This window comes from Oryzias latipes, chromosome 6 (assembly GCF_053564925.1).
Source record: "Oryzias latipes strain Hd-rR chromosome 6, Olatipes_Hd-rR_3.1".
NCBI lineage: Eukaryota > Metazoa > Chordata > Actinopteri > Beloniformes > Adrianichthyidae > Oryzias > Oryzias latipes.
The window spans coordinates 14,779,857-14,802,152 of record NC_136242.1 but is presented as its reverse complement, the minus strand read 5'-3'; the positions used below and the strand labels follow the sequence as shown (position 1 = coordinate 14,802,152).

Below are 22,296 nucleotides of genomic sequence, written 5' to 3'. Positions count from 1 at the left end.
ATTAATTTCTTTATCTGCTTGCTTGCACTGCATAAAAAACAGCTGAATATACTTTTTTCACATGAAACATATCAAATTCAATATATGCTGCTTTGCATAACATTTATTAATCATTTCATTTCACTTTGAACAGCTATCAATAATCTCTATAGAGAAAAAAAAGCAGCCCACTGGAATTTAGTGGAGGGTCAGCACTAAAGATGAATTTTCCTTGTACACTGAACAGTGTTTTCCCCCCATGTCTTTGCTCTTCAAGCTTTGTTTTTCAGTGCATAAAGTTCACTGCCAGAGGCGGGGGATTAGTGACGGACAGTCGAGCATGTTACTTATACTCAACTGCAAATCTGGGTCTATCAACACCAGCATCGGCGTTAAATGGTTGCTTGGAATTTATGACCCCACTTCAGTTGTGATCCCATAAAACTCTCACCCTGACTTTAGCTTGGTCTTCAACAGACGGATTATAGAGTAGATTTTTAGCCAATAACTGGTGCTAAAGAATGTGATTTAAAGTCCGTGTCACACAGCCACTAATGTACATTTCACTCATATTGCAAGGATGAAAATTGGTCATACTTGAAAAAGTTGTGGTTTTTACATGAAATTTTCGTATGTATCACGAATGAAGCAAAAAATCAAGGAAGAAGTACAAATGAACAAGGCAAAGAACACGCAAATCAACATAGAACCATGTGTGATTATTGCGCTGTTATATGCAATTTATCAGTGATTCAGGCATCAATGTCGTAATTTGATCGTGATATGTGAGCCGTAGACGTGATACAAAAATTACACATCGGTGGTACATGCGTGAAGCGTTTGTTAGACATACGTGAAACACACGTGAAAAGCCACAAATTTGCGTTTTTCATCTTGCAAAAATCATGCACAATTGCATAAGATTTACGTAATAATTTTGTATTTACTAATTGCGTATAAAAAAATTGAACGGCTTAGAACTGAATTCATTTAAAGACCCGTCGGCCAAAACCTTCAAGGGACATCTGCGGACATCGACGAATGACAAATCCAAGAAAAACTTAGGAATTACATATATTACACATGTATCACGAAAGACCAAAATGTCAAAAGTGGCACATGTACAAAATGAACGTAGTGGCTGTGTGACAAGGCCTAAAGGTGCATGATGATCCAGTTGTTAAGACGTTTGACAGGTACATTGTGGTCTAGGTCAGTACTTCCCAACCCTGGTCATGAAATCATGTGTGCTTCAGTTTGGTTCTGTTTCTTCATACACTGTGTTGCCAGAATTGATGGATAAAAACAAATTTCTAGTTTTATGTGAAAAGACGTGAGCAACAACTTGCCACCAATCCAGAAACATTTCAATGATGCAGGTTTCAAAAAGTTTTCATGCATTTTCTGAAATCTGATGAGCAGCTCAACAAACTGGAAATACAAGGGAAAAAAAACAGTTTCTGTACATCTGAAAGTGAAAACATTAATCAAAGCAACCACAACATAAATCGTTTCTTTTACTACAGTCATTGCTCAGAGATGAATGGGACAAAATAAATGAAAGAACGCTGACTCATACTGTTGTGTCAACACTGGTGTCACTCCTCTGGGATCACTAATTGTTACAAACGTAATCTTCAGGGTGAGATTTGCCACTTCCTCTCTGTCTGAGTGGGCAGGTCTCCCCTCTGGTGGCTGTGATGCTAGTGTTCCTGCGGTCTGACAGACTAAAATGAACTTAGATGTGGTCTACTTCGGTTTCGTTCACCTCATTATCCTAACATTCAGAATAGCGCAAGAGTAACAGGTGTAACAGGTCAGTTGGGTAAGGTGGATGTTGTTTAATTTAGTAAATTGGATACTTGTCTGATGCTAAGGGTTTTTAAGCTTGTTAAGGTCCCCCCCCCCCCCCCCCCCAACGCTTCTGCGCCCACGGTTTCCTCAAAACGACAAAACGTACCTATACAAACAGCGGAATGAAAAGTCGGCGTGATGAGAAAAAAGGGGTCAAAAAAGGATGTGTGCTTGTGAAGTGAAGTTGAGTTCAGTCCTGTACCTGAAGGCCAGTAGACTGTCATAGGCAGTGGAGAGTGAGACATTAGTAGGACATGTAATTCTGTGCTGACATGAGCTTATCACAGTTGGAGAAGATGGCTGTGTACTGCCACTCTGCACTGCCACCTTCTGGCTAATCTGGGGTAAGAAATGACTTCTGCAGCCATAAAAGAATGTTTCCTATAGTTTTATGTTTTCTGCAAACAGTCCTTCTAAAGAAAGAGTTGGTGCTTAGTTGTGCAGGAGCTAGTGCAGCATGTGTACTGCAGTTCCAGAACATTGAAAAACATTGAGATTACTGTATAACTGGGATGCCTTTAAAGACCCACTCAGATGAAAATCATGCTTTTGGTGTTTTTAACATTTTCTCGTTGCATTTTCCTCATGATGGAGACATATATAAAGTAAAATTGTATTTCTGAGTATTTCTATATTCCAATCGTTGTGAATCAGGAGCAGATGAAAAATACAGTTGGAATGATCTTGTAAGTGTGAAGTACTAGTTGCTACAGTAAGCCACAAGCTCCATTCGGATGCATCCGCTTGTAGACGACTGGATCTATTTAAGTCTTTGTTTTCCTCATCTGAGCTAGCATCTGGCTTAAAACTGTACGACTGGAAAGCTCCAATGCTGCTCGCCGTTTTCGTTGCACCGGTAATGTCAGGTTGGGGTTCCCATGGTGTGAGGGGCTGTAAGCTAACGGGAAAACCTGGAAACAGATGGTTGAGGGAAAGGGGGGCGGGGTTGCTCTGTTCCAACAGCCCCGCCCACGACTCAGGGGAATTTCTAATAAAACTCCTGCCGCTCTGCAGGAACTATGCACAGTTTCTTTTTATTTGGGCTAAAGACAGTATCATCATAATAAAGAGACCACTGGGAACACTTTTACAATAGATCACAAGACGATCGGAGTGGGACTTTAACGTCCATGCTATCGTGGCTGAGCAGCCTTTGAGTTAGCTTCACAATCCAGTCACAGAACAAAATAAAATAAAGCTGCAAAGAACTCCTTCATTTTGCTAAATCGACTGCATTTTTCCCATCAACTTCCTCAGCTTTAGTCTTGATTTAGGTCAGGCTTTGAGGCTGAAATGAAGCTTTACAGATAGGGTTCTTGTGTGCGTCATTTCCTCTTTGCATCCTCTGTTTATAATGTCCATGTCATCTGGTTACGCCCTGTGCACACCAGAGAAGATCCAAACAACGTCTGAAAGAAATCATTTCTAGATTTGTTATCGACATTGCACTCCTGCCATTAAAGGAAGGCTTTATGTAGTGTTTGTGAAATGACCATTTATTACATTTTTGAACTCATCTGCACAGAAAACTGAAAGATAAATCAAACTGAACTGATTTGCTGCAGCCTTTTCACATTTCTTCTGCTTCTATTTAAAATCTTAATAGTTTAGTCGATACTTCAAAGCAGCCTCTAATATTCACTTGTGAATATGTCACAAGACACAAATAGCTTTTCCACATCTTCAGCTGTGTAGGATTTGAAGAGCTCCTTATGAAACCCTCTGTCCTTCTGTCACGTCTACACGCAGCTGTGGAAACGTACGCAGTCTCCATTTAAAAAAGATTTTTAGATACAGAATTTATTGAACATTCTGTTTTTTAAAGTTTTTTTTCTTTAAATAACTTTAAGCCTCCAGTGATGAAGCCTTAAGCTGGAGTCCAAAACCTGGCTTACATTTGTCCACATAATTACATCCTACAGTGAACTAAACTGCAGAAAGTCAGTGATGATGAGATGTCAATATGCTCTTTGTGCCAGTAATGTGGTTGAATCATTTACAACGCAGCACATTTGAACATTTTTCCCCTTTTCTCACCAATAATTACATGAAAACTGCAGACCTTTATTCTATAAGATCAATTTCATTTATCTTCTACAGGAGTCGACTGAAATTTAAGCCCACATTTACCGTCTAGCCACAGTAGCCTATTTGCCCTGGTGTCACTGCAGCAGACGAACTCATGTCTGTCAAGTCGGAGCGGATTCCTCATCTGCTCCTTCGCATCCAGACTGCTGCTGTCGGCATAAACATGAGTGAAGGGGCTGTGAGCCCAAAGCCCAAACACTCAGCTCTATTAGCATTTTAGTTTATAACTTCCGTTCTTACTGCTAGAGTTTGAGTAAACACTGATGTGTCACACACTGTATGAAAACACCTTATCTTTAGTTTGTGCAACTCCTCAAAACTGCACTGAAGTTCATTGTCAGCTTTGCTACTTAAACATGGAGACGATTCTTCATCTGACATACTTTATTTTTCCCCTAAATAGACTTTTTTTCTTTTAAACTGCTTTGATTTTCTTTTTTTTATTTTTTATTCTCGATTTGCCTTTTGAAAGGCTTTTTTTTTTTTACTGTCATGCTTAGTCTTCATTTTTTGATGTGGAAACTGTCTGACCCTGTAACTCGCAGAGTGCAGTCTTTCAGCTTGCTGCAGACCACAAGTTAGATCTCACAAGACTCAAGAATGTTCCAGATTGGTGTTGGACCTCGGGCTGTGTGCCTTCGCCATTCCCTGCACAGACATGATGCCGACCGGTTTTACTGGGATGCCTCTCGCTGTGTGTTGCGCTCTTTTTGCGTGCGGTGGTAAACACACACTGCACACACCGATTCCTATAAACACATAATTCCCTCCCATACTTTAAATAGTGCACTGAGGTTGGTCTTTTGCTTAACGTATCTTGGTTTATCCTCCAAATGTGCCTCATTTGAAATCTTTCTGGTTACTTAATCCTATTTTAATTACCTTTATTGGAGAACAAGACATTCGCTTGATTAGTAGTTTTAGGACAAAATGTAGTACTTATTCTTTCCAGAAGAGGGCAGTCATGCATCTAATAATATTTGTAATGCATTTTCCTGTTTATGCCCTGCAAGTTCATTATTTATCATATTTTACGGTATCAAAAATGTTTTTTTATTTTGAGTTGTCGGTTTTAGTTTTGAGAGACGATGCTTTTAATGTAGCAACATTTAAATACTTGATACAAGGCAACGGAAGCATTTAAACAATGTATTAATTTTTTCCATTGTGTCGCCAAAAAAAGACATTTGACAGTATTTTGTAGAAAAAAGAGAACACTTTGAAATAACGTTTATGTGCACAAATAAAGGTCTTCGTTTGTTGAGATGAAAATGTCTTTTTGAGGTAAACCTGGTGTTAGATTGAACCCAGCCTCCCATCTTATTCCTTTCAACTTGCCAATTTGGGTATGTAGCTGAGGTCAGGGGGCGGTGACTCATTCATTAAATAAATGCACCACCTCTTAATTAAAAAAATAAAATAAATAAATAAATAAATAAATGCACCACCTCTGAGTCACATACACAGTGTGGTGCTTACTTCAGATGGCAGAAAATAAGAAGAAGCATGCATCTACGCACATGTGTGCGTGTGCTGCAGACATGCAGACAGACAGTCAGTTACAGTTTCCCTTCTGTATCGCATCACACCCTTAAGTTTCACACATGTTCACACAACCACAAACGTTGGTTGGACTAACTGTCAGCACTAGAATCTGTCAAGAAACAGGATGGAATGCATTTTTATACACAACAACGAAGTTATTTAACGCATCATCTGATAATATTAACTGAAAGATCTCAAATGGCTTTAAAGTGACGCTCAACTTCATAGTTTCCAGAGTGAAACTGGCTAAAGATAAAAATCTCATACAGGTGATGCAGGTTAAATGAGCTGGAGAAGACGCTGTGGCTACAGGAGAGGAAAGATCCATACAAGCTAGTCTGGGTGTGAAGCAGGACATGATATGAGGAAAACTCGCCATATGCGATATTGGTGATCATTATTGCGATGAAGATATAACTTGCCGTAAATGAACAAATAGCAAAACAACCAACAATTGTTCCATATCATGGCAACAGTTTAATTTAAATAAGAGTCAACATACCTGAAATTAGACTCCAAATGACCCTCATCTATAGGAGGCAAACATCAAAGGGGTCTATCCGATGGGTCAACAACGTGAAGGCGTCCATCTGATTGCTCAAATGCATAAAGGGATTTTTCTGAATCGTTAATTACTTCAAGCTGCTATAAGATTGTTTAAGCACATTTAAGGTAACCATCTGTTGCAATTTTAGCCGACTTTTGCAAAATGCATATTGCGATAACGATAAATTTGGGATTTATTGTGCAGGCCTAGTCTGACGCATACTAAAGTTTCTAAAAGACTGGTTTTCACTGGTTTTGTATATATTTCTTTTTATTTATCATGAAACGTGTGATCTGACTCCACTTGATTGGACTTTCTGTGAGTTTAGCTACAAAACGTCAATTAACATCCCACTCTGATCATTTTTAAATCCACTGTAGAAGTGTTCTTAGTGGCCTAATAATTTTAATCGTGCTTTTTTTTAGCTAAAAGATTTTTAAAAATGTCGTTTTCTAGGACATAGTTTCTGCAGAGCAGCAGTAGGTCATTAGAAACGGGCCTCCTCGGTGAGACTGTTGGCGTGGAGGAACCTTTACCCCACTTCTCGTCATTCAATTCAATTCAATTTCTCAAGCTCAAGCTCTCCCACTGGCTTACCTCACACCCCCAACCCTAACATTACAGATGCAACAAACATGTGTCTGCAAGTGGATGCATCAGAATGGAGCAGGGAGCTTTTGGCCCACCCTGTGTATTTTCTGTCACAATTTAATGACCTCTTTTTCAAACACCTTTTTAAACACCTGCTACTGATTTACAACAATTTAAATAAAAAAATACTCAAAAATGTAATTTAAAGTTTTTTTTATATATGCCCTCCATCATCAGAAAAATGTAGCAAAAGCATATTAAAAACACCAAAAACCCAATCTTCATTACTCTTTCTTCCTCATGGGGTCAGTGTTTTCCTTCTGCTGTCAGTCAGACCATTTACATGCTTGCACAAATACGTTTTTTATTTTATTTTACTTTTTTTAGTCGCAGCATCTCATTTGTCCCCCTTACGGTGTACAGCTCACCATAATGACATTTTTTTGATCGGGCTGCATTTTCCCATACATTAAATTATCTGTGACATCTGTTTGCATTTAAGTGATGGTTTGCATTAAAAAAAAAAGCTTTTTATGTGTATGTGTGTCGGCGGGTGTTTGCCTACATAAACCCCTTTCTTTTGCCGGCATCCACCAGGCAGCGAGCAGAAGTAGGCCGCTTAAAGATAGCTCCCGGCAGCCTCAATACCAACTCCTAAAATATAGCTTCTCATGAGAGTCACCATCCCCTCCCCTCTGTCTCATTCTTCTCGGTTGGAAATTACAATTGGATCAGCGTTGGAAATGGAAAATTGAAACCTATCGTAGGAGCTTTGATTATTATTTAAACTTAAACAAAATAAAATGTTAACACTGAATTAATCAACATAGTTATGTTGCTTCCATTTGGACCTCTTGTCCATTTAGGATTGTCTAATAATTTAAGGAAAAACAGAAGGCATTTGTCAGGTTCATTTCCAAAGGATCCTTTTACAGTCCATTAGTTGTATGTAAATAATAAATGAACAAACTTTGTGCAAATAAGTCTCTTTTCTTAATTTGCTGTATTGTTGGCTCAATATGGAAAATACAATGAGGAAATATTGAGTGCTTTCCCCTTTATTCGTCCTGCCATCTGAATGTGCTGAGACCAAGATTTTCTGCCCTCCTATTGGCCCACATCCACAGAAAATTGGGACAATAGTTTGGCTCAGAGACATGTGTGTCTAATGTAGTTTTTTTATGTGGGAAATTGGAACTGCATGACGATGGGATTGAAAGCGTAAGATGGTTTCCTGATTTCTGCCTCCTCCCATGTGTTTTTGCTAGCTCTGTTACTATATGGATCCACTGATTCTGTCAACTTTGCTTCTACTACATCTTTATTTCTTTAAACCTTGTCAGTCTCTCTGGATGGAAACGATTTCTTCCATAGAGACGGATAAAACCGGGTTGAAACCATTCTGGTTTTATCTGAATGTGGCGCTGACAGTTTGAGCTCAATTAAAACCTTTATTTTGAAGACCGACTCCAGAGAAAATGGTGGTTTTGGTGTTTTTAATATGTTCTTGTTTTTCTAATGATGAAAGACATAAATGAAGAAACTGAGTGTTTCTTTATTTAAATTGTTGTAAAAGAAGACCAGACAAAAAATTGCAGTTGGAAAAATAGCTAATTTGTTATGTAGAAAAAGCGTTGGGCGGACCACAAGCTCCCTGCTCGGCTCCATTCCGGTGCATCACTTGCAGTCAAGTTTTCTCAGCAATAAAGGTGGGGGGGTTGCCTAGCCTCAATGGTCCCGCCCACACCCAAGGCCAATTTCTTAGGAACTTCTGAACGTCTTGAAAAACGAGTAGTTTTGATTTTAGTAAAAACTGCATAATCTTTATTAAAAGACCACTTTGAAAGGAGCTCAAAAGATGATCTTTAGTATAAAGAGTCTGTGTCAAGTTATCGATGCGTTTCCTTGTATAGTTCTGGGCAGTTCTTCACCGTTCAAGATCATTTGTACCCACCAGGTGAGATCTTTAAGGACTTCCAGATGATCTCTTCTCTCCATGCTGCTTGTTTATTGCTGATTGATTCATCCCAGTCTAGTTCAGAGGAACAGTCTTGTATTAGGTGTTCTTCGACAGCTCTTTGGTCTCGGTGGAGAGGTTGCAGTCTGACTGTTTAAGGGTGGAGTGGAGCACAGAGGAGCTTCTTAAAAAAGAAGTGACAGGTCTATAAGGGCAAAATTCTTATTTTTGGCATCATTATACAGTATAAATAAATTCCTGGATTTTTTTAATTTTATATTTTGTGTCCCACAGTTGATGCTTATCTATGATGACAATTACAGACCAGTCTGCTTCATTTTTTATGACGTTTTTTTAATTTTTTAAAAGTAGCGGGTTTTTACATAAGTTGATCAGTTACTGTTAACTTGCAAAACATTTGGTAAAGATTACCACCATTTCACCGAAACATGTGCATATAGAGGTAATATTTGAATTGCATTTCTTGCTACTGTACAACCCCCTAGTAGCAGTCAGTTCCATTAACCTCAGGATACCTCTTAAAGTACCACGTTGCAGTTTTGCTGTCACAGTTGCTTATGTGGCTGTGTACATACTTCTGCACACGCTCACACAGCACAGTATTGAGGTCAGATTGAGTTTTTTTTTGTTTTTGTTTTTTTAAAGCAGACCTCCATCACTGCACAGCCCCTGGCTACCTTTCTGTGAGCTGCGCATTCATGTAGAGGCAGACCCATCTGCCCCAAGGAAGGGGTTAAAAATGGAGAGATGAGACTGACGGAGGAGAAATATGTATGGCCACACATATGGAGGAGTGCGAAAAGGCAGAGGTGGAAATCAAGATCAGATAAAAAAGAAGACGGATGCCGCTAACATGGAAGTTGGAGGGGGGCGGGTGGAGATCTGTGCAGCGTTGCCCTGAGATACAGGATGTCGTAATAAGGCAATTGAGAGAGAGAGGGAGAGCGGAAAGGACCAGATTGTAGTAGAGAAGGGAGGAGTGTATGCCTCTGGAAGAAACGTATCCATTTTCCCGTTTGTGTGACGCGCTGACACCCCTACGCCTGTGCACTGAGTGGAATGCTCCACCTCGCTCTGGGCTGTGTTGTTGTGCAGAGCTGCAGAAGGCCTGATAGAGGCAGTTAGACAGAGAGGGAAGGGAGGCTGAGGAGAGCTGACAGAGGCAGACACTGTCGACTCTTTTCTCTGTCCCCCCCCCTCTCACAGTCAACCAGCGACACCCGGCAGACAGGAAAGAAGCAGAGGAGGAGAAGGAGCATCCCTGAAAGCAAAAGTGAGGGACAGGCAAGGTGAAGGAGGAGAAGGAAGGAAGGAAGAGAAGGGTGGGAGGAAGGAGGCTTTAGCATGAGGAGGGGCGCTTGACTGACATTGCTTCTATCACTATCAGCTTACACACACATCGGCGTCCGCAGACTCCCACCCAGGCTGTGTCTTATTGTCCTTTGGGGATCCCGGCCCTCCATCCTTTTTTTGTTTTTCTTCTGAGCAAAAGGACAAGAGAGACCGAAAGAAGAGGAGGGGGAGAAAGAACCCTCTTCTCTCCTTTTATTTAGACAGATCACAGGGAAATTACAGCTAAAAGAAAGAAAAGGAAAAGCAATTTTTCTGTTCCGTTTTGTCGTCTCCTGTGGTCCTTTGACCAGAGAGCGGCTACCAGGCTCCGCTCATGTCAGTGAATTCGGAGAAATCCTCGTCCCCTGAAAGGTAACACATCATCTTCCTTCCTCCCGCTGTCTCTCCACACTTGTATCCTTTCATCTGCATACATCGAGCGTGCATGCCCGTTTATTTTTTCATGTTTTATTTCCTCTAAAAGCTTCCTCCTAGCAGCAGCATCCTGATCCCCTCCATGTTTTGACTCGTTTTTCCTTCTGTTTGTCTGCGTTCCCTAAGCTGGTTTCTTCTATTGTCTAGGTCACAGCAGTGAGAATGCAATGGGTTAAAGCCAGTGTTTGGCATGTTGCTGCAAGCTTTCAGGTGACTGCTGAAAGGACACATTCTTGTGTACAAACACCTAACAGAACATTTAGTACCTAAACGTCACTGACAGCACAATCCAGGTAAAAAAAACAACACACCCCTGTCCTCACGCTGATGTCGAACTACATTTCATGACGGAAAAAAAAAGGAACCTTGCAATCCTACCCAAACGCCAGCATGCACCGAGTGCTTTAGCACTAAGCTTACACAGCAAGTGTCTGCACACGTCAACCATAGACAACACCAGCAGCAGCAGCAGTAGTGCATCTTAGCAGCAGTGCAAGACAACATCTCACCACATGACACACCTCAGCACCTAAAACTGGAATGAATTTGATATAAAGCATGGTCAGAAACCCCCTCCTTAAAAAAAATGTCAATGTAAAATGCATGTGTTCAGGCTGAGTGTGTTCAATGAACCACTGCAAATCTCGACTTTTATTTTGAAGGAGTTATTTGTCTACTTTACATTCTTTTTTTTAAATTGGCGTCTCTGATGTCTTTTTTGGGCAGTTATTTGAAATTCAAATATCAAAGCCTTCCCTTAATGTAACAAAGTTGACGAAACAGGTTTGTGAAAAAAACAACAACCTCGATGGTAGTTTTGGTTGCCGGTCAATCGAGAAGCGACGCTGTGAAATTTGAGATGTTTTCTGCAAGATCTAATCAGAAAAAAGCCCACATTTCTATTTTAGGGAGCAAAAAGGGAGCAGAAAGAGTTGATTAGACATGTGCTGGAGGGTTAGGAGCTGGCAGACTCCATGACTAAGGTAGCCACTGATGCCTTGCCAAGTACGATCAGTGAGAGCTGCTGCCATCCACACAAGCTTGTGCCAAGCTTCAGACTGGCACACTTAAGTACATAGATCTACGGCCACACAGATTGGCAAAAGTAAATGGTCACTAACAATATTAGCCAATAATACATGCGTCTTTGGGCACAGAGGAGAGTGGCATTGTAGACATTTGTGCAGGGTAGTTAAATTTGGAATAAAAGGCAAGGGAAGCAAATACACACTTACTAAGTGACCAGAATGGTTGGGAATAGTCATAACTTTGACAGAAAATGTCCTAAATGCCATACGATGATGTCAGCATCTCTGTTATGGGATGTGAGTAGATCCCTACTAGGGAAGCCATAATTCCCAGTTTAAAACTGGACCACATGTTACACCATTGAACCATGGGGAATCATGGGAAAAGTGAATAGTTGCGTCTCTACTGCATACCAGCATGTATATGATTAAAGTGTCAAATTAAAAAAAAAAGATTTATTACTTATTGTTTTATTACATCACACCAGGCTTAGTAAGAGGCAACTGAAACATTTTTCTTCGTTGTCACCTGCTTATTAGTGAATTTAAAACATGGATTTTTCTGAATTTATAGTTTTTTGTTGTTATGTAACATACAAACCAAAAATTAAGGTTTGAACCGTATCGTAGGGAAAGTGAGTTGTTGTACCCACCCCCCTCCAACTTATCAGTTTTCTCTATTGTTTACGCCACAGCAGTCAGGAAGTAAGAATAAAGCAGCATTCACCTGTCATGTCATGCCAGCTAACGACAAAGAGTTGCACTCCTGCATGCACTGTTGCCCTCTTTGACATCCACAGTCTCGTATGACCTCCTCTAACATACCCCGCGTGGAAAAAACAAGAGGGTATCTTTGAGACTTTATTGTGAATTGTGTTATGTTGTCTAACTCAGAATTGCTTACAAAGTATCAATTATTTGATCAGCTCCTCCATATATCAAGGTTGTGCTACAAGCCAAGCTTGAATGCTAGGAGCTGGATGAAGCGTTTCACAAAAATTCAACTAACTTGACATCTGTCTTCTAGTCCTCACTGAAAGATTTTCATGCGGACATTTGTAGCTGAAGTTATTAAAGAAATGCCTAATGTTTATATGGTACTGTTTGTTGTCTGGTACTATCTAAAAAAAGATAAATGCTATTTTTGCTTGAAGTAAAATTTTGATTTTATTGTTAATTGCTTAAGTTAGTAGGTTAGAGCTACCATCATTCTAAATTTAGGGCTGAATTATTTGAATATCCCGCTATAAATTACTGGCTAATTTATTGGAACTAATGCAAATCCAGCTTTTTGCATTGTGTTATGTAAAAATGACTTGTCTGCATTGCTCTTTTAACTAATATCAGAGCTTTAATGCGACTTGCTCTTTGGTTTAATTAGTGAAACATCTTTGAGAGTGAACTGAACTTTAGAGGTAATTTTTTGGCTTCTATTTAGAGCTGCACGGCATAATTTCCATGTCTGCACCAACATCTGGACCTCAAATGTCACAAATACTTTCACACTTTTATACTTGCCCACACAAATACTTTAGCAAGGCTATACATGGAAGATAGAGGTATGTCTGTTAACAAACTAGAAAGAGTTGGACGTGTGTGAATGTGTCTAAAAATGATCAACTAAACGAGTTGATCTTGAAGGGTGTTAGAAGTGTCGCTTTAAAAATGCACTTGCATTAAGAAGACGATCCCTGTTGTGTAACCAGGCACTTAAGGCAAGAAGAGATGGATGGAGGACAGGGAGCGAGAGAGCGCACATGTCAGCATGTACGTTTTTCATCTAAATGGCTAGGGTCACCAATGTGAAACATCAGTCCTAGAGGCTCAGTTGTCCTGCTTTTTTTTCCAACCAACCTTGCTTTCGCAGCTTCTCAATAGCAGGTTTTCTACAACAGGTAGTGCATTGATATTTTAAGATCATTTTAATAAGCAGGACGCCATCCAACGAAGTTTGACATTCCTGGCTTAGATTCCTCTTCAGTGGGTTGGTCTCATTAGTTGAGGGCGTGTGTTTTTAACACCATTAAATATTTGAGTTGACGAAATACAACCGGACAAGCGATATGTTTACAAGCTTTGCTGCAGGGCTGGGTTGTTCCACACATCACTTTAAAAACTGCTCTCTAAAGAGTGCTAAAGCTCAAAGAAGACCTGTCTCTGAATGCAGTCAGTGGATGAGTGGGGATGAACCTGAATGTGTAACAATCCACCTAGATGTTAACTGCTGAACTGACTAACTACTGTGGTGATATAACCCAAAATGTGATGTTCACGTATGTGGACGCCAGGTCCTAAGAGGTTAAAGAAGAAGTGAAAATGTTTCCCCGTTATGCTTACTTTTCCATCCTCCCCAAGCTACTGACATGGCCCTGTTGATGTTTCTTCTGGAGGAAATCCTAAGCCTCTTACCAACAGGAAGCCTGCAACTGAGAAACCAAGCAAGCCAAAGCATGCACTTTAGGTGGTTGTTCTCACCCAATGCAGTTTGTGTATCTGATAGGCTGTTTTGAAGGAGTTTCATTATGACTATCATTATGCGCAAGAAGTATGTCTTCAACTTTATGCTACTGTTGACCCTTCAGGCATTTTAAAGTCCCAGGGAATAGAGGATATCTTTCTGTTTATTTTTGTTTTAACAGGTAGAAACACACCAATGAGACTTTGTGCATGTAGGCATCTAAGAAATGGGTTATTCAAGTGAGTGTTTCTTTTTGTTGTTGGCCATTAATGCTTGCAGTGTAAGCAGAATTCCTTGTGTATTGAAATTATAGTTTGGAAGTTAATCAGCCAGATAAAATGGATTTACTCCAGATTACTAGTTCATAAACTAAACTACCCCCTTAATATATAGTACGAGTCAGTTTATTGTATTTTCACCAACTTGTATTCTGTTAGTATAAACATTTTAGCTCAGATGAATGCGGAGACTGCCAGAACCAGGTTAAAGCTACGTTCACACCAGGCATGTGAAGAACGTTCATGAACGCACTAAACATGCAGTCTTCAACTCGCATTTTTAACCATGGTCCAGGTGATTCTCGATTCTGATTGGCTGCTAGGTGTGCATGAAAAAGTTATAACGCACAGGAATAATGCACACCTCAAAAAGAAGTTCCGGTGACATAGCTTAAATGTTTGATATCACTGCACTGGCTTCTTTAAAACAAACTTAAGCTTCATTATCTGGACAAAAATAAGCGATAATTTGCAGCTGCAGTCGAGGTCCTGTGTCACGGTACCGCTTCACGTAACAAATAGTCTGCTTTAATAGCCTTCGAAGTGTGCATTATCAGAAAGTAATACAGTTCACTGAAGCAACCATCCTCCGCTTCGTGACAGACATTTCAGGCTTCCATGTTGTGCGTAATTTCTGGTAATGCACTCTTCAAAGGCAGTAACCCTTACTTTGCCCATGGTGTTCACACTGGACCAGCAGGGGAGGTGTTCTTCTTTTTTATTTCTACTGTTTACTAGCACATGTCCACCACCTACAGTTGGAAGCTGGGAAATGTCTAAGCGGTGCAGATCTCGCGAATCTTGCTCCAGGCTTTTTCTTTCACGGCTTTAATCCGATATATGAAAGACTTAGTGTTATATAATTTCAGCTGGGCAAAACTACAATTATTATTTTTTATTCATGATCAGTTTTCAAACCGTTGGCACTTCCATGAATAAAAAAGGGACGCCAGCCATGTCCAACTCCCAGATTAGTCAAAGTTTGACCTGGTTTATGTTGCAACATGTGTATAATGGCTGCATGTTTTGTAGGTAGAGCCCCAAAGGTTTTGAAAGTGGACTCTCCACTAGAAGTGGAATGCGCTTTGATGAGGGTGTTGTTAATGTAGCTAAGGATAGTAGAGACACCACAATTCTCAGTTTAAAACCAAACTGTATGTTACCATTGAACCAAATCGTGGGGAAAGTGAATCCTTACCAGTATTTTTTACATTGATGCAAATGGCCCAAAATGAATTAAAAATATTATGTTTTAGGCAAAAATAAACGTAGTTATAAAGGCTTACATGACTCAGTCTTAAAATTGATTTCTGGGTTGTTGACTGAGGTAGCATAATTTTGTTAACAGATAGGCAATGTTTTTGTTGTCTTGTTAAGGTGTGAATGGAACATAGTTCACAGGCTATTGTGTGTCATTGTTTATAAGATGCAATCTACATCCTTTATGTGTCCCATTCTTTATCTGTTTCAACACAGACTACTTCCACATCTCTTGTGCCCTCTATTCCTCCTCCAGTTCTTTCAAAACTAAACCAAGAATGATGATTCTCAAACATGGTGCAGAAATAATTGCCCTGGAGCAGTAGGAGGAAATATATAAAGCTTGAGAACAGAGCAAAGCAGAATTCTAAGAGAAAAGACTGGAGCAGATGGAGCATTGGAGACTACAACAGTGAGCGTTGGAACGTATCCAGCTGCTCTGCCAGTCCCACTCAGCAGACAATCTAACCTCCAGAAGCCATCACATTCAAGCGGTGCATGAAGCTTTGAAACTGGCCTATATGGCCCCCACCATTTTCTCTGGCCCGACCCACATACCAACTGTACGCGCACACAAACACAAGCAGTTCCATTCGGGCTATGACATGACAGTAGCTAATGAAGCATGGCAGCAAGTTAGCTAGCAAAACAGACAGCTTGCCTTGTCTGTCTGGCTTTCTGGCCTCCATTATCCACACAATACTATCAACTGTACTGTACACCCCCCCCCCCCCCCCCCCCCCCACATTGTCTGAAAGGAAACATAGGATTAAATATATTTTTTCCTGAATGAAGATGTTTGCTGAAGGACCTGAAACACCTAGAAAATACCACAGATGATGTGTCCAAAGTTGTGTATCAGTAGACGTTTTTACAACTGATACTGTTTCTCCATTCCCCATTCTATTTTATTTATTGCTTCTGAACGTGGAACAGACATAAATAGAAAAGGTCTGTCATCCCCTCTGTCTCCTTAAAGGCTTTGTGTGACTCAGCCATGCAACATAGGTGTGTTTTGGCATATAAGCAGATTCCCTGAAATTTTGTGGCCCAGCAAACTAGTTTAACTTGACCATTTAGCAACTCTGGGAATTTCCACTTTGTTCTGTGGAGTCCTTTGTGGTTAATCAGTAATAGGAATTACTGACCCAAGCTGGCAGGAACAAGACACCTCACAAGCTGTGTTTTAGTGCCATGGTGATACCTCCAAGGAGTGGTCATGTGATCCGTGCTCGGGTACCTGTTCTGGTGCCTCAATATTGTGCTGGTTTCACTACATGTTTTACAAAATCCATCGTGGACCTGTAGGAAACTGAGAACTGATTCAGGGATTGTTCAGAGATGTTGTAAATATTTTGGAATAAATCAAAGTCGCTTTTATACCCGCATATGTGTTCATGAGAAAGTAGTTTTGCGTTATTATGACGGAACCTTCTTGTTTTAGATTTGATTAACGCTTCTTGTTGATTTATCTTCATTTTATGCACAGAGGTAGTACAATTGTTGCTGCATTGTTTAGGTAATAACTCCGTTTTGGCTCTGGCTTGAGGCAAATGACAGAGTTGGGATTTTGTTTAAATAGTCTAAAAGGCTGTCATATATTTAACATATAGGTTCTGCGGATTTAAAACTATAGGGGAAGATTTTGCGTCTTTTTCTTTTCAAGAAGTAGTGCGGCACTGTCTAATCCAGGCGGAGAGTGAGATTTTGTCACAGAAGAGTTGAAAAGACAAGGATATAAGGCTCCAATGACTATTTGGGGGAGAAGAGATGGAGGTGGAAGGCTTAGAAACAGAGAAGCAGAGAACTGAAAAAGGACAGCAGAAACCTCAGGAGAGACTTGAGCCTCAGATAGACACAGATAAAATGCAGAATAGGAAAGGAGGAGAGGGGGTGAGGGAGAGGAAGCAAAGATGGAATTGGAAGATAGATGGCTCTCTGCAGGCTTGCGCAGTGTGTTGCTAATGCTAGGTCACTGGTGGACTAATCTCTACTGATGCTGCAGTGTGGAAGCAGAGGAATGATAATGGCCCGTTTGTGTTTGTGGAGTGGAATGTGTTTGTTTGTGTGGCTTTGCCTATGTCTGGACGTTTGGGAGAAAGAAAACCGAGCTCTCATGGAAGTTTCTGTTTGTTTGTTTTTTATCTCCAATTGTCTCGCGTCACAGATAAACCTTCACCCCAACAAGCTGATAAACTTGTATTTTTCCCTGTTGAGATATTCCATCTCTGTAGGACTGAGTCACTTGTCTGCTGCATAACTGTGAACAGTGCTCATCTGTTGTGTCTCTTCTTGTGTGTGGCTGTGTGCGCTCCCACATCAGTTTTGAGTGAATGGGTTATATTGAGTTCTGGACTATAAGAGGACTTCTGGCACACCACCTCAACCAGCTTTTACACACCCATGTTGTTGATTTGAAAGCACTCAAAGGCAGCTCGTTGGAGCTTGTGATAGGATTCTTCGGAAAAAATCTGTGCCACTCTTTAACAGTAGTGTAAGTAAAGGTGTTTAATCTAGCAAATATTTCTTTAGACTTTGTTTTATCATTAATATTCACTGACCTTCCTGAAGGGTTAGGGTTAAGGTTAACCCTAGCTATAAATGAAGCTACTGTGAAGAATGTGACAAAATGAGATGAGGGCAGATTAGTTCTATGGATTTTCTGGCATTCAATGAATTGGGGGTGGGGAGATCAGAAATATAGTTTTTTTTTTCCCCCTATGTCACATGTGTTAAATTGAACAACAACAGATTCTGTGTTTGTCCTTTTCCATTTACTATTTCTGCTTTTACAGGAGACTTGGCTCTTATTGGACAAATGTTTTTTTAGGTTTTAACCCTTGTGCTATCCTATGGGGTCTAGATGACACGATCCTTACATTGGCGTGTTCTCCCTACCATGACAAAGGTGGAAAAAGGTGGAAAGATTTCATGTAATCCATGGACACCAGTGAAAATCACAAATCATTGTCTAGATGACCCAACTCCCAATGTTAAAGTGCCTAGGATAGCACAAGGGTTACGCCATCGGGTTCTTCTATACATTCTATAGGCTTGTATTTGTATTGCCTTCACTGTTTTTTTTAGGATTGTATTTTCCTGAAATTCAAAGATTAAAAGTTACATTTACAAAAGCACAAAGGTTCATTTAGAAAAGGCATGTCCAATGTCCGGTCTATGGGCCAAATGCGGCCCCTGTTCAAAAATCTACTGGCTTGCAGGCCCCTGTCAAAAAAAAAACAATAATATGCAGCGCTCAACATTTTCTAAGAACTGTGTGTACAATTTCTTGATTATGATTGGCTAAATTGTGTTATAAGTCGTTTTAAACATTCATGCACATTTACAAACCAGTGGAGTCACACTGGAGGCAGGGAGGGTAAAGTGTCTTGCCCAAAGACACAACGATAGTTGACTGGGGGAAGTAGGGATCGAACCACCGACCCTTTGATCAATGGATGACCTGCTCAACCGCCTGAGCCACTGCCGAAGTTTACAGTGAGCATTTTCTTTATTTTACTTCTGGTCTCTAAATAGGAAATTCACAGTAATATTGGTAAATATGTCTCTTGGGAAATTTTGCTCTATGGGAAGAAATAAAAAGTATACCAAAAATCATAAATAGTTAATTTGTATTTAATGTTATTATAAGGGTTCAAAGAATCCAGGCCAAAAGGTTGGCCCTCACACATATTTAACTCAACAAAAGGTTTGGACACCCTTGCTTTAGAACCTTTACCATCTATTAAAAACTCCAGGGCCTAAGTTCAGTTACCAAATCCATTTGTTTTCTAGTAATTTCCTGTAACTTTTCTTTTTTAAACAAAAGCTAAAAAATATTCCTTGTTGTATTTCAAAAGTGCAGGATAAATATGAACTTGGAAGTTTTGCTAAATTTCAGCACTTTATGTTAAGAATAACTCATCGATTGTTATTCATTTCTTCAAAAACTACATGATGTGTTGAAAGACTTCAAAATGTGTTGATAATTAGCTGTTTGTACTACCGATAGATAGATCTTTATTTGTCTTTGTCACATGTACAATGACATTAAAAGTGCCTCCTGGTCAGTGCAAAGTTCATACCTTAAAAAAATTACTACTAAAAATAATAAATAATACATAAGCCGACATAAAAAAGTGCTTTAATATGTGTTAAAATGGTTAAAAACCAGAGAAACAATAATAATAAAAATAGTTAATATGAAGAAAACTTCCATAGTAAGGCTGCAGGTTGGCGCAGTGGTTAGCGCTCTTGCCTCACAGCAAAAAGGTTCATCTCCCGGCTAGGGGACTTGGACCAGAACACTAATAGGGTCCTTTCTGTGTGGAGTTTGCATGTTCTCCCCGTGCATGCGTGGGTTTTCTCCGGGGAGTCTGGCTTCTTCCCACCGTCCAAAAACAAGCTTGATAGGTTATTTGGTTACTCTACATTGTCTCTATAGGTGCGAATGTGAGTATGTCTGATTGTGGACCTGCGACAGACAGGCGACCTGTCCACGGTGTCCTCTGCCTTTCGACCACGAGTGACAGCAATAGGCTTCGGCAGCCCCATGACCCTGAAAGGGGACAAAACGGGTTTAGAAGATGAATGAATGACTTCCACAGTATCATAATTTACAAGGACAGTTCCAGGTTGAATGTTTTCTAGCCATGTTTAAATTGTTTATGGCAGTTGGATAAGAACTGTTCTGAAATCTTTTTGTCCCAACTCTGCTTGACCTGTGGCGTTTTCCTGAACGCAACAGATCAAACAGGAAGTGTTTGGGCTGTGAAGCATCTCTGATGATGTTCTTTGCTCTGTTGAGACAGCAGGAGCTGTGGAGGGTTTCCATAGTGGGGAGAGGCCAGCCAACAATATTTTAAATGGTGTTGATGACCCACTGGAGAGCTTACCTTTGAGCCATTGTACAGCTGTACACTTTCTACGGTGGCACGGTAATCTTTGGTTGATATTATTCTTCCTGTGTAACCTCAGGAAATACAGTCTCTGCTGGGCTTTTTTCAGCAGCTCACTGGTGTTGGTACTCCAGGTCAGGGTCTCCTCCATGTGGACTCCCAGGAAACTGACATCTGCCACCCTCTCCACTCTCTCCTGTCCGTCTTCTTCTTCCTGTAGTCTATTAGTATTTCTTTGGTCTTTGATGTGTTGAGGAGGAAGTTGTTGGTTGAACACCATATTGACAGCCGTTCCACCTGACCTCTGTAGGCAGATTCGTCCCCATCAGATTTGAGCCCCACCTCTGGGCCTCTGATGTTGCTGTGGTGGGCAGGTGGGCAGTCGTACAGGGAGTAGAGCAGAGGGAAGTTACACCTTGTTAAAAATGTGTGTATTAAATTTGAGACAGTGGGTAAATGAGGTGCTTTTTTCTGAACACTCATATCATTATATTTGCATCCTAAATTAAGAGTTCTGAGTAAAAACGTACCAAATCACCCAACGTATTGTAATTGATACGTCTATATTTCATATAAAATGATACTGCAAAATGTTTTTGTGCATTTATAGGGCTTAAAAAACATCCTAAATCCAAGAATTTGTCTATTCCATCAATTCTTTGATGAGGTGGGCTTTTCAGTGTTTATTCAAGATTTGTCTTTTTGTAGTAGGTTTTTGGTTACCTTCCATAAATGCATATAGATGTGCGAGAATTGGTTCCTGTGTGTCGACTTTGGCTGGAGAAGGGGTGTTACTGTTACTGTAAAACAAGCTGCAGCTGATGTAAAGCACCAGAGCCAATGCTAACAAGAAGCTGCCAAAAAAACTCTAAACTGGACTACGGCTGACCTAAAACCAGTTCTGTAATACTGTTAATTCTTGTGACCCACTTGGGGTGCAGTGATTATTTCCATTGGTGGTGGTCAACCCCACAAAAGCTCAGTAGACATTCTTTGTGTCTGCAGAAGGCTGTTACCAGAAGACTGTTACCAGAAGGCTGTGGAGATACAGTATTGCTGCTTTCAAACTGGCTATTAAGTGATTTTTTTTTTGGAGTAAACCAACAATAGATCCAGACAGCATAGTTTGAAAGTGGAGATATTTACTTGCAATAAAAAAATTAGCAAATAATAATAATGTAAAATATTAAAAATACAAACATTTCTTCAAGTTAATACAGTATAAATTAACATATTTCTTAATTTTTTCTTTGACGTAGAGTGTAAATGTTATTACAATTATAGCGTGTATTTCCTCTTAGGAGTGGCACTTTAATTAGCTGTGCAGCATTTCAGATCTAAATGTGACATGTTGGGAATGCATGTTTGTAAATTAAACAGATGGACAGGGACTTTCTGGATTCGTCTGCATTAGTGTCTGTGTGTTTATAAACTCCAAACTGAGTTGGACATGGAGACAGAACATTAGCAGGTGGGCGGCAAAGCTCTGCCACGTGACTTCTGATGGAATTCAGGGCTGGGATGGTCTTGTCTATGTACTGCTGGATCTACAGCCCTGCTCGGTTTGAAAAGAGAGGCAAAGCAGCACCGTTCCCCGCTCAGCTATCTCCTCCGTCGTGCCATGGATCTGGGTTTAAGTTTTTCGTCCAAGAAGAGATGGGGGCTGGCTTTGTCTATTTTGCGGCTGCGCCACAAGGCCCTCAGAGTCAGGTAGATAATGAGAAACATTCAGATTGCTGTGTTCCACCTAACTTTTAGGTGACTAAAGTTTTTTTTTTTTTTTAAATAGTTTTTTTCTGCAGAATTTGTTCAGATGTAAAAGAGATTGGTAACGCAATGCAGAGACAGATATTTGAATCAGTCAGGTCAGGTCTTTCAAATGCAAATTGAGGGATTTCCATCTATTCTTTGAGTCCCGCAGCGAGCTGCCAGTTTTAAATCCCTATATTTACCTTTTAGGATCAGCTGATTCCTCCGTTTTGTCAGATTTGTGCATTTATTAAGGAGGATTTAATTTTTTCTGCA

The 22,296-nt window shown here is 40.2% G+C and overlaps 1 protein-coding gene across 11 annotated transcripts in view; it reads left to right on the top strand.

Moving 5' to 3' along the window:
• The window catches only part of srpk2 (SRSF protein kinase 2), a 74,237-nt gene that overhangs the window by 7,877 nt on the left and 44,064 nt on the right, over nucleotides 1–22,296 (top strand). For 4 of the 11 annotated variants that reach the window (XM_020703854.3, XM_020703855.3, XM_078949293.1 and 1 more), the window contains exon 1: nucleotides 21,830–21,981. The exons of 2 other annotated variants lie outside the window; for them this stretch is intronic. In XM_020703854.3, the coding sequence (XP_020559513.1) occupies nucleotides 21,893–21,981 (89 nt within the window). In that variant the 5' untranslated portion in view covers nucleotides 21,830–21,892. Of the gene's footprint in view, nucleotides 1–9,596; nucleotides 10,287–21,828; nucleotides 21,982–22,296 lie in introns of those variants that run through there. 5 more of the 11 variants (XM_078949292.1, XM_020703852.3, XM_020703856.3 and 2 more) reach the window with 3 other exon arrangements.